The 12,560-nt window shown below is 39.2% G+C and overlaps 1 protein-coding gene across 1 annotated transcript in view; it reads right to left on the reverse strand.

The window, feature by feature from the left end:
- Positions 1 to 1,062: 1,062 nt before the first annotated feature.
- Positions 1,063 to 12,560, reverse strand: part of HAPLN1 (hyaluronan and proteoglycan link protein 1) — a 31,646-nt gene continuing 20,148 nt past the window's right edge. The window contains exons 3-4 of the mRNA XM_059834170.1: positions 8,492 to 8,794; positions 1,063 to 1,352 (exon numbers count right to left, since the gene is read on the reverse strand). Of these exons, the coding sequence (XP_059690153.1) occupies positions 1,063 to 1,352; positions 8,492 to 8,794 (593 nt within the window). The remainder of the gene's footprint in view (positions 1,353 to 8,491; positions 8,795 to 12,560) is intronic.

Raw genomic sequence — 12,560 nt, forward strand, 5'->3', positions numbered from 1 at the left:
CAGATTTTATTTAATAATCTTGTTCTAAGACTTAATAATCTTAATGGGTTTTTTTTCTAATTTTTATTTCTTGTGACGTGTAAATAGGTAAGAAATATTAAATATTGTAATGTTCTTTCATTAAGACACTTACATTTCAAAGGCTAATGTAAAATCAAGCTGCTAAAGTTTACAATTTCTCTGTCCAGCAGTTCATTTATACAACTGCCCTGAGTAGATGCTATATGCTGCTTAGCAAATGGCCTTTAAGAGTTTGAAAATAACTCAGTAAAGCTACTCAAAAGTAATACAACACTTCTCAGGCATCTTTAATTGGAGTTAAGAGAAAATAGGGTTTTCTTATTAGTTCATTATTCACTCCCTCATCAATTACTTATACACAACAAAAACACAATTGAAATGTTCAGGAGAACTAATTGTGCTTGTTCCTATGCATGGGACCACGAGCTCATTTTTCTGAAAGGCAGGATTTTAAATTATAAAACTAGTCCTATTTTTGTGGACTGTTTTAGCTGCTTTTATTAAACTCTGTGTTGTTCCCATGTGAAGTCAGTGGAAACAGTTATCTTCTAACCTACATTGTTGTGAGGTTTTTTTACAAAACCTCACTGATCCCCTTTAACAAAAAGATTATCTTATTTCAAAATTCCTGATATAATCAATTTGCAGTGTTTCTCAAACTGATACAAATATGTAAAATTTGTGCTTTTAAAAGCTTCTGCTTTGAGTAGCCTTGCATTCCATAATTGTGCCCTAGCAATCATCAAGCTCTATTGCATGCCCCATTCATGAAAAGTATATTTTGTTGGGATGATGTAGCTAAAAGAATTTGGCTCTAAAACTTACTTACCTAGAGCTTCCCTTAAATTATATTAATTTAAAATATCTATGGAATGATACTTTTACAAAAATATTAAAACAAAAAAACCCACAAATTAATGGGTTGGGTTTATGAAAATGACTCTTTACAGTAAGTAAAAAAGGTTTATCACAGTTTTGGTATCGAAAAGAAATCTTTCACATGTTTCTAATGAATTTAAATCTTTTGTGCTCTAGGTATTTTCAGTTGTATGCTCTGAAACAGTAGACACCATACAGCTTGTGCTTTTTATCAGGGAAGCCTACGAAGCGAACCGCTGCTTCGTTAGGACTGCAGCGCTTCCTTGGCCTGGAGATTGGGTAGCGAACACTGCCGTCAGCCAGCCAGCCAGCATCACAGCGGTCGTACCCCAGGAGCTTCCAGGCAGCAAATATCTGGCCAACTTTAGCGATCTGAGCTCCATCCTTCAAGCACGCCTGAACGGCTTCGTCATAGGTCAGCTTGGTTGGGTGAATTAGGTAGTAAAAACGACCTAGTAAAAGAAAGAAGGAAAAAGGGTCATTAGCGACATGACTAAGATGATGTGATAATATTACAGTGACTTTTGAGGAGAAATGGAGATGTTCCACTGCAGAACCATGTCCAACAGTGGCTGATTTGGGACTGTGCAATTTGTACATTGTGCTGTTAAAAATATCTTAATTATATATGTATTGAGTTGATAAGTATCAGGAGTAAAAAAAAAAAAAGGCAAGTAGAGAAAACAGACTATTTGAACAAAAAAAATAGCATTATATTTCTGCTAACTTAGCATGGCATGGCACCCCCAATTTCACTTGCTTTGAGAGGTAACTGAACTCTTGCAATGCATTTTCATCCTCAGAGGTAGAAAAACAGCAGGAAAAAGGTCGGGGGAGAGGGATGATGGAAGAGACCCTGGGATTTGCAGGAGGGCACCCGTTCTGCATCTGACTTTATGGTGCCAGATGCATTTACCAACAAGATGCCAATGACAATTCAGTCAAATATCTGAGGAACCCCACAGATTTCAGGCAAAGCAGGTCTTATGCAGCTGTAGCTTACTGTCAGAGAAGGGAAATCAGTTAAACATCCAAAGCAGTGCACTTCAACATTATGCTTCCAGCATTAGCTTAAAATCCTTATGAGTTTTCCTCTCAGAAGCATGGCCTTTGATAGCATTTGGGTGAGGGTGGCTGGAGGTAACACATGCAGTTTTACTCTTTGACAAGGCAGTGACCTTGTTTCTGATTAAGTACAAGCACAGGTTTTTTTTATTTTTATTTTTTTCTGTAAGAAAGCAGAGATATTGCACAGCTTCTCAGAAGCGGAGTTTGAGCCTGTGGTAGATCAAAACCACGCTTGTCATCAGTCTTCATTAGCAGCGTCAAAACCACGCGCAGCAGTTCTGCAGCTCTGTTTCTCTTTAGGCATCAAAGGGTATGTCCTCACCGTAAGACGGCATTGAACTGATAGTGCTGCTAAGAAAAATGTGCCTCTGTCTCAAGGTAATGAAAACATATGCCAGCAAGTAAAGCTCAAAAAGGAAGTCTTCCCTACTAATCCATAAGCAGCAATAATACTAACATTACTTTAATTTATCAAGGCAATATAAATTCATTGTAAGCCTTTTATTCATTATACTTACAGTTATTTATCATCACTAATTTGACAATTAACCAAGTGTGAGGTAGAAATGGATTGCAGAGGAATAGTGTTTACTTGAAGGAAAAATACTTTCAAAATAAATTCACAGCTTTTCAATCTGACTGTCTTGCTAAGAGGCAAATTAGCTGAAATATGAAGGAATTTATTGATGTGGGGATCTTCTAATTCCAAAACATAGTCTTTACTTCGTAATTAAGAATGTACTCCAGAATAATATCGTTTTTCTTTCTCATAGAAAAACAGGCAAACACACAAAAAAAATTCTGCTCAGTTTCAGATTACTTTTTCTGCAAAAAACACATAGCTTTTTTTCTATGTGAAGAAATGTCAAGTCAGATGACAATATAAAGATAGTTGAATTAACTTCATATAAAGGTTGGAAATTGTATACCATGAAAAGAACATTAAAAAAAAGGGAATTTACATCGCAGCTGTAATGGAGAAAAAACTTTAAAAATTTCATTGCTGTCAGAGACAATACCTACAGTATTTCTACAGAAAACTGTTGAGAGTAGATAATCTACCCCTTTGTAAAATGCTTGCTTAACTCCATTTCAGCAAGTTGAGAGCATTTACAAGGTGTTGCTAAAGAGAACGTTGATTAAGTGGAAACCTGTCCCTACTATGTTATTAAGAGGTTTCCCCAAAGCAAACAGGATTTCAGACTTAGGGGAACAGGGATTTGGACTGATAGTATGTAAACTTCACCTAGCTTATTAGTTGCTCTTCAAACCATATGTCCATGGAATGTAATTTCCTAGGGATTTGCAGTAAGGTCAGGCTTTTGACATATGACATCAACAATAAAAACTCCTGTACTCTGCCACTTAAATAGGGGAACTTTAATAGTAAACCCCACAGGGGTGCAATGTGTATCCAGAATGTCTGATTAAATAAAATTCTGTTAGTACACTCAGTACAGATTTGCTGTTTTCCCCCTGCTAATAGGTTAGAAGGGTTCCTAACTGTTCAATCTTAGTATTTATTAATTGATGTGGAAGGAGAGGGAGGCATTAACTGTCTGTCTCTCATTAATATCTGGTAGTTGGGTCACTCCCACAGAGGATGAGTGTGCTTGATCTGGCTTCTCATATCCAAATAATGGGGCAGAGGGTTTATGCAAACCTAATCAAACCCCATCTATAATAGCTATTTTAAACTTTTGCATGTAACAGAACATCTTAAAGAGGAAAACTTGAGCACTTGACCTAAACACCCTACTGTGGGAGTTTGAGGGATGCCCCACCATTGGAGATTTTTCCAAGCTTAGCTCTAAATTGAGAGATTTAAGAGTAAGTTTTTATATTGCAGCTGGATGTTCTAGACAGTGGGCCATCATCTTCAGAAGCACAGAGAGGCAGTACCACCCCATTAGCTATTTTCTGCAGGAAAGTGTTAATGCAATGCCTTCAAAAGAGGGTTCTTGGTGGAACGCTCAGAGAGGAAGCCTCCATGTACAGCCAGCCATTAAGTATCTAAGCACTTGGGCTCAGCCCTAAGACTACTCCTGACATGCTACTGGCTTGCTGGGGCAGCGTCTCACTCAGCCTCATGGCTTCACTGCTGTGCAGGGGCAGCCAAGCAGCAAGCTCTGCCTGGTGGGTGGCAGCACACATAGGAGGAACACTGAGTGCAGGACTGCCTTTGCAGCCAGCGATCGATGCGCACGCCGAAAAGCTTACGGCCATAGAAATCAGCGAAGTTGTTTTACTGCGCAAAGAGCGAACTGCTCTAATTTGTGGTTTCACACCACCATAAAAGGCATTTTCAGCAGCCAGTGGGGTATATCTGTAGCTTGCACAACACGTAGACCCTGTCATCTGCTCAGCAGACTCGGTTCAGTATATCTTATAGCAATACTAAATGGTTGAGGGAGGCCTTTGTTCCTCAATTGAAGAACATGTTAAAAATTTGTGATGTGGGAACAATTTTTAAAAATCCTCTTCTAGCCCCCCTCAATATCAGCAGTGAATCTGGTGACTCAGGAGCAATCACTTCTAAGAAAGGTTATGAAATTTTCTTTTGGGGAGGTTTGTTTCTCTTTTTGGAACAATGGCTACATGTTCCCAGCAATAAAATATTCTGAAATGGTCAAATGAGCAGTCAGCATGCACTATTCAGAGATGACTTTCTATACTTTTCTCCCATTTAAATGGCAGAGGTGGTTAGCTCATCACATGCATTACTGTAATAAAAAGGTGGTTCATAGCTGCACTTTTAACATGATCCCTAAAATTTATTCTTTGTATTTTAAACTTTGTTAACATGAGATTTTTACTTGATTCTGCTAGAGCGGCTAACAAATCAATTATGCACAGTGGTTCTGTGTGAAAAGTATGTAATGAAATGTTAATGAGCAGAAAGTGTGATACAAGCTCTACTTATACCTTTTTTTCTTTGAAAATGCTTAATCATAGAGGAGCTGATAGATATGTTTATATTTAGCTCACTTAACACTTTTCAGTGCAAAAGATTCCCATGAATCTTTTTTCTTTGAGAAACTCACTGTTCTCCTTCAGAAACCCTTTGAAATGAAGCAAATAATAACCACTCAGCTATACCATCATATGTTCTTTGACCATCATATGTTCTTTGTCCAGTGCCTTTTGGGCTCTGTAGGGAAGACTGCAACAAAAGCATTTAGCTGCGTTTATTCCCCTGAACTGGTGTGTAGAAGCCCAGACTGACCTTCTAGAGGGAATGTATGGAAGAGGAGCATCCCCCTTCCTTAGGGCAGGCATGGAAGAGAAATTGGGGTCTGCAGCCCTTGCAAACCTTTGGATCATGGCAGGTTGTCCCACCACGTGGGGCAGGAACCTTTAGCTTTTCTAAAGAGAACATGGAGTAAAGTGGCTCATACTGTGAAGGAAAAGCAGAGGAGAAATCGGCTGTGAGGGAGCGGAGCTGAGCACACAGACATCAGGAAATTCCAACATGGAATTTCCAAATTTAAGTTAGATACTTCCCACTTGTGCATATTCATTTTCAACAGTCTTTATCAACATGAGGAATGTCAAAGCAGGTTGGGAAACATGTTGCCATCCAGTAGTTATCTCTATGGAGGCAAAAAAATTACTTTATTCCACAATATTTTGATGGATTTAATGGATAGTATTATGCTAATATTACTCTTTGCATTGTTTTATGAAACACATCACTATATATTCTTATGAACTGGTAAATTGCTGGTACTACTATTTACAAATTGTAAGAAACATTTTCAGGTTTTTGGCTTTGCCTGCACAGACAGAAAACATGAACAGTTCTATGAACTAACAAAATGATTTGAGTATGAAGCAGTTATACACGCAGAACAAAATGTTAAACTATTGCACTTACACTAGTCTAAGAAAAGACACTGCACAGAGTAATTTCACAAAGTACTAAGATTATTTTGTATTGCATTGCACACAAACTTTGCTAAAACAACTTTCCTGTGCAGGTAACAGGAATGCAGGTAGAATTTTTTACTAATAGTATAAACCCCCCTTTTTTACCAGCATTTTTTGGTGTATTCAGCTCATCACAAATGGGATTGAACAGTTCCAGAGTGAAAACACTGCACCTGGATTTGAACTCACTGCTTTGATGACTATGTTTCCATTTTTCACCTTAATGGTTAAATTCAATTTTGCTGCTTTGCACCATTCTTCTTCAGGTGAAAAACAAGCTTTGCATGTATTTTAGACAAAGACCTTTTAGCTTTGACTGCTGAACGGTTTAAAATTGAGCCCTTTTTTTTTTTTTATGGTCCCTGAGATCATAATGTATTTGGGGTATTTCTTTCCCTAAAAAGAACCCACTTAGCAGAAATCTAAACCTCACCTACCCTCTTTCTTCATAGCAGCTCCCACAACTGACACCCTTTGAGAATATTTTTTTTTTTAGGCTCGCCTTATACTCCCCTGATCCTGCGGCTCTTGGCATTTTTCCAGCTCCCTGACATAAAGCTGAAGGCTTCTCTGTTTCATCAGGAGACTCAAGCAGTCAGTGCAGCCACTGGAAATGCATGGTGTTCTAACCACTCTTCATTTTCCTTGGCTGTTCCTGAGCTGAGAGAGTCAATATTTGGTGTTGCAGAAATAGCTCTTTGCCCGTAGCCACTGCATTTGGCAATTGCAACCTGGTGGCAAAATGGGTTATTATAAGCTTTTCTCTTTACAGTGAGAAATCTAACGTATGCCGTTAAGCATACATATGCTATCTGAAGCGTTGAGATGAAAATAGGAAGCTGGCATTTTGGGAGAGTGACTGGGTTTATTGTGGATATTAAGGTAAGCTTGGGACATGAATAGCAGAGAACATAGCAGGGACATGTGAGGATAACGTAACCTGGTGAGTTGCTGGTTAAGGAAATGGACACAGAGAGAAGCAGTAGTCCAGATTTTCTGCTGACACCTTGAGAGACGTACATGGCGCTGAGCTGTAGGGAACTAGAAAAGGTAGTGCTCAGCTCTAGATATCATCCTATTGCTGTGCAGTATTCTGTCTTGCAGGTCAGTTTAACAGACTCACCAAGGATGAGATTCATTTTAGTGTCTTGTCTTTGATTTCTCTAATTCCTATATACCTTACCCTCACCTTACCTCATTCCCCTTTCTCTCTCTTGCTGTATCAATGCACAGACAATATTTACCTGTCAGTACTTTTTTTTTAATAAGAAATGATTTTTCTCTTTCCTTAAGAGATACTGTCCAGCTGCTAGTGTGGAAAAGGGTGATTAGTGACCAGTACTCATAAATGTTTACTCTGCAAGCATTATAAATAGTGCAACTATCACATTTTAATTCTTCTTCCTTGTTTATTTTACTCCTCGGTGCTATTTCTATAGTACAGGGTTAACTATGCATATAAGAGATGAGCTTATATAGGATTTTGCCTTGAATAAATGAAGCAAGGGAAAAATGAGCCAGCTTTTCATGGAATGATGCAGCATGTTAAAAATCAGCTAAGCTTTTGTTTCAGACCGCATCCAACCTAATTTAGTATTATTGGTTTGAGGATTTGGGGTTTTTTTTAAGAGGGTGGAGCAGATTTAGCACTAGAGCATATCTTCTAAGAGCAAGGCTTATGTTTATTTTTTGGTGTGCTGTAGGACAAAAATGCTTCATTGTGGATAAGCAATCTGTGCATAAACAAAAAAGGCCATGCTTCTTGGTCTGGGTGGGCTGCAAGCCAAACATGTGCAAAGTTGCATAGGAATTATCCACAAGTATGATGCTGTAGAGGATTGCAGACTCCTTTTGCACATGTTCACTTGCAGCGTTTCTCTCATTCACAACCATGCTTTCTAAATCCTTTTCAGCCACTAGATTAAACCTGAAATGATAGCAAGCTGAGATCAGGTCATTTCATACCTAAAGTAACATCTACTCATAGCAAAAAGCTTGCAGTCGCTAAAATAAGGTTTAGAGCAGACCAAGCTCAGAGCAAAAGTGAACAGGGTTTTGGCAGTGTACTAAGATTAGGAATCTAAATTATTAAGTATAAAAGCTAGAAATAGCCCTGCTGATAAGGAAGGTTAGTCATATTAGACCTGGTACATGAGCGCTGCTTGACACAACAACATAGATGAAGTGGTAATCAGAATTTTCTTTTGGTGATATATTTAAGCTGTAAAACATCATAATTGTAATTGAATTCAATGGGAAAGCTCAATTAATGAATCACAGGTTTCTTCATCACTTTAACTGAAATAAACTAGGCATATATCAACATTAAAAGAGTACATATAAAATTTAACGGGGTGAAAGCGGAGATATTAGAAACTCCTGCCAATACAAGTTCTTGAGTTGTAAAAACGATCTACGTGAACATGTGGCAAAGACAACTTTACTCTGCGCATGTGTCCTTGTAAATTCAACAATAACATTTTCCAAGCCTAACATAAGCTCTGACAAATCAAACATCACTTGCTGCCATAGGAGTTTCTTTCCTAAGCACAGAAACAGTCATTTACAAGGTAGGGGTGAAGAAGGCTCTTACCGTTGAAGTTTGAAGTAAAACAGAAAACGTCATATCGGCTTTTATCTTTATCCCAGAACCCGTAATTCCTGACCCCAGGCACTGTGTTCTTCCCTCCACAGGGCTCCCTGGGCTTGGTAATGGGGTACTGCACAGAGCCGTCGCTGAGCCAGCCGGCGTTACACCAGTCCAGCCCTGACCTCCAGGCATCGTAGAGCTGGTCAAAGGAGGCGATAACAGAGTCTTGGTCCAGACACGCTCGCTGAGCCTCATGGAAGTTTAAGTTGTAACGACCCAGCCGTGGAGAGTAAGGGAATACGACACCTGAAGCGGTAGAAAGAAGGTGAGTTACAGGACACAGAAAGAGCAGGAGAAAGGGAGACAGCATTTATAGTCATCAGAAGGAGAAATAAAGGTTAACACCATGATGTGTGTCAGAGTGTTGTTTTATTTATGGGGGAAAATGCACTGTCAGCACATCAGCAATTGGGTTTGAGAAGGGGATAGGGCTGGCATCTTACCTAGTCGGCTCCTCTCCACGTAACCTCACCCTTTTCCCAATGGGAGCCATGCCAGGTCTGCATGTTGCTCCCATCTGCAGCTTTGCTGTCCCCACTGTGATCTCACCCTCGTGCACTCCGAGAATGCTTAAAGATGAGCAAAACTGGCTGAAATTTTGCAACTACACGTTTTTCATCAGAAAATTCCAGTTTATCAGCTGTAAGATCAATTTCTCATTTAAAAAAAGTAAATTAAAACCCAGCGTGGTTCTATTTTTTGCGGGATGGGATTTGGGGGTTTTCTGGCAGTTATTTAGAAAGAAGAAATTGTAGTACAGAGGCATACGAGCTATTCTTTTTTATACACAGACATTAAAATGAAACGTTTTGATTGACATAAAAGAGTGCTATGTTCTTTGCATGGACCCTTGCCAAGATTTCCTGAGAGGTTTGAGACAGTTGGGTTTTTGTTTGTTTGGTTTTATTTTATTTCACATTATCTTAGGAACGGAAAGGTATTTCATGCCCAGCTTAATCACAAGATTTCAAAGCTAGACTGGTAGGAGGCATAATTTTAGTGTCCTGAGGTCTTAAAGTAGGAAATCTATAGGGAAATAAAATCAGTGAAGTCGTGTGTGGTTTTAGGGAGAATTTTCTGCTACTTTCCAGCTGTTTTTTGGCAGTTTGTCATCACTCAAGGAGGGCGAGCTCCTCACAGAGGGCATCAGGGAGCACGGTTCCTTGAGCAGAGGACAGGTTTCCCCACCTGCAGATGGTGAGCCATGTAGTACACAGCATGCAGCAACACAAGACAGCACTAGTAGGAAGCCATGTGAGACACCACCTTCCCTCGCAACCCCTATGGCTGCCAAAAGCACAGCTGGCTTATCCAAAGGACGCTTGCTGGAGAGCCACTGTGCAAGGAGCATGGACCTGCCAAATGCTTCCTTCCACCCCTGAGGCCCAGCCACTGGCCGGCCCAAAGCCCTGTCTGTTGCTCATTGGTGGTGAGCCATTGCAGACAGGTATGGCAGAGGGACTTTCTCATAACACAGGATATCCAAGTGGAGATGGGAAATGTGGGAACACCTCCAGAATTGCTTCAGCAGCAACGTTTAATCAAAGACATTGCCTTTATCTGACAGATTTTTCCACAGTACGTTTTCTGTTTGTTTTATGAAAAAGATCTGTAGTTAAAGATTACTTTTTGAAACATGAAAGATGTTTCAGAAAATGCTGAAGAACTACCTCCCCATGTGGCTCTGATAAAAGCAAAGAGAGAGACTTGAAACAAAAGTTTGTATCAGACCACCCTAATCTTTGGCAGGGTTTAGAAACTTAACCCAGAGCTAAATTTTACAGTTGGCTTTAGCCCAGTCTCATAATAAGCTGAAATAAAACGGCATCAGAGAAGATCCAGCTCAGAATGTTTATTCTCAAACATCTCTGTAGAACTAAGTGCTGTAGGATGCAGGGGGACTGAAGACAAGATAACACATGTGATGAGCCAAAAAATTTACACTGGTAAAAACATCCATCTTTTGTTTTACTTTCTCCCTGCTGATGAATCCTCCTGCCTATAACAAGTTCCTTGCCTCCAGGGCAATGTAGCATAGGATAGAGAAATTATATTATGGTCATGCACGACTGTCACCATGCAATGAAGCCATTCTTCTTTCCGAACATTCAAATTCACTTCGGTGTCTATTCCACCGGTATCTTAACGTCTCCTTTCTCTCCCTTCTCTCCCTTGCCCATCTATCATCCAAGAAGTGTTACTTTTGTTAAACAAAAACTTTGTTACTACTAAACCTCAGTGACTTGGTCCAAGAAAATAAAGCATGCAAATGTAAACTTGGCAGGGTAATAATAAACAATATTTTGCTCTCCTTCAGCAATTAAGTAGAGAGGAGTATGCTGAGGTTCCTTCCTTTTGTAAATCCTTTGTTAAAGGGCTTTTCAGTTATTAGCTGTTCTGAACTACAAAGTATGAATGAAATGTAACACAACATGTGCTGTTAACTGTAACTTCATAAACAAGAAGCTGTAGATGTTTCATGTTTTTCTGGATCTCTGTTTTTCCTTCCTCTTCCTCACATCTTTCTTAAAAAATTATTCATTCCCCCTCAGTGGTAATGGATAGAAATATCACTGGCTATAATAAAAATGTAGCAAATGTCAGAGGAATCCAAGTTTTATTACTTTATTAGAAATCCAATACTTATTATTTTTCCAGAACTACACTTCCCCAGACAACTGACTCCTTGTCCAATACATGTGTCTGATTTGCATATACTTGTAAAAAAACCCTTAAAATCATCAGAAGTGGGCATTTTTTAATCAAGATCTAAACTTACATACTTCTAAAAACTGAGAAACAATTAACTGGAAACTATTCAAACAGATTTGATTCCTTAAGGCTTCCAAAATCACTTTTTAAAAGGGTTTAATTATGTATGTAAATTTGTTACAAATCTGCTTGAGTTTGACAGTTTGGGACATAATGTTTTAATAACATAAATATGCACAAAACTGTAATATTAGCTTTGGGCTATACTCGGGTAGACTGCATAGAAGCTGACTTTTGTTTGAGTTCATCTGCAGTACAAGCCTGCAACTGATTAACATTAATTTCACCCTGAAGATGGGGGTGGCCATTGGTGATTTTGTATAGCAAAATTGACCGGGTATGTGTTTTGTGTAGCTTTGCGTTATCTTGCATCTTTGTTAATATAATTTTCCCTATCAAACCTAACAGTGAAATTCATAGCTGGATCTTACTTTTCATCTTCCTTTTGTAACAATTTAGCAGTGCTGCACTTCAGTTAATTAAAAAGCATCTTCTTTGGTCTTGGATCTTATAACCCATCAAAAGATAATCCAGTCCATCTGTTCTTGAATGGACAAAAGCTGTCCTGAGGCTTGTTACTGTTTCCAAACTACAAACTAAATCTCAACTGCTGACTCTAACAGTGTGTTTTACCACTAGACAAAACACTCATTTCCAAACGTTAACAAATTCAGCTTAGAAAATGGAGGAGGAGAAAAGCTTCCACCCTCAGATGGTTAAAATCTGGTTATTTTGTGGGAAGACTGAGTTGAGGAACCTTAACTTGACCTTTGTGATTCGGCTCCTTACCCTAAGGAAGCAGTTGAGACACTTGCGGAGCCTTCACGGGGAATATTATTTTACAACATAGACTTCACAGTGTGGCTCCTCTCCCAAACACACGGTTCTCTGGAATAGGTCCTACCCCCAGGGAAGGACCTCCTTTCCTCCAAACAAAAGAGGAAGAACCTGAGACACATCAATTCAGTGGAGAATAAATCTGTTAGTGAAAGAGGAGGGCCTGGTGAGGCTTGCTGTATGCAACTGTGACAACGCAACTGCAGTCCAGAAAATGACTGTTGTAATGGAAATTAGGATTTCTACCACATCGGAACGTAAGAACTGGATGTATAACATATCCTCCCCATATGCACACCTGTATTTCCGTTAATGCCTTACATTCAATTCTGCAAATGTACAACGCTGCTTCTGTTACTGTGGTATTTAGGGAATGCAAAAGAGATTATATTTGTGTGTCCTC

This window comes from Gavia stellata, chromosome Z, assembly GCF_030936135.1.
Source record: "Gavia stellata isolate bGavSte3 chromosome Z, bGavSte3.hap2, whole genome shotgun sequence".
In the NCBI taxonomy this organism is placed as follows: Eukaryota; Metazoa; Chordata; class Aves; order Gaviiformes; family Gaviidae; genus Gavia; species Gavia stellata.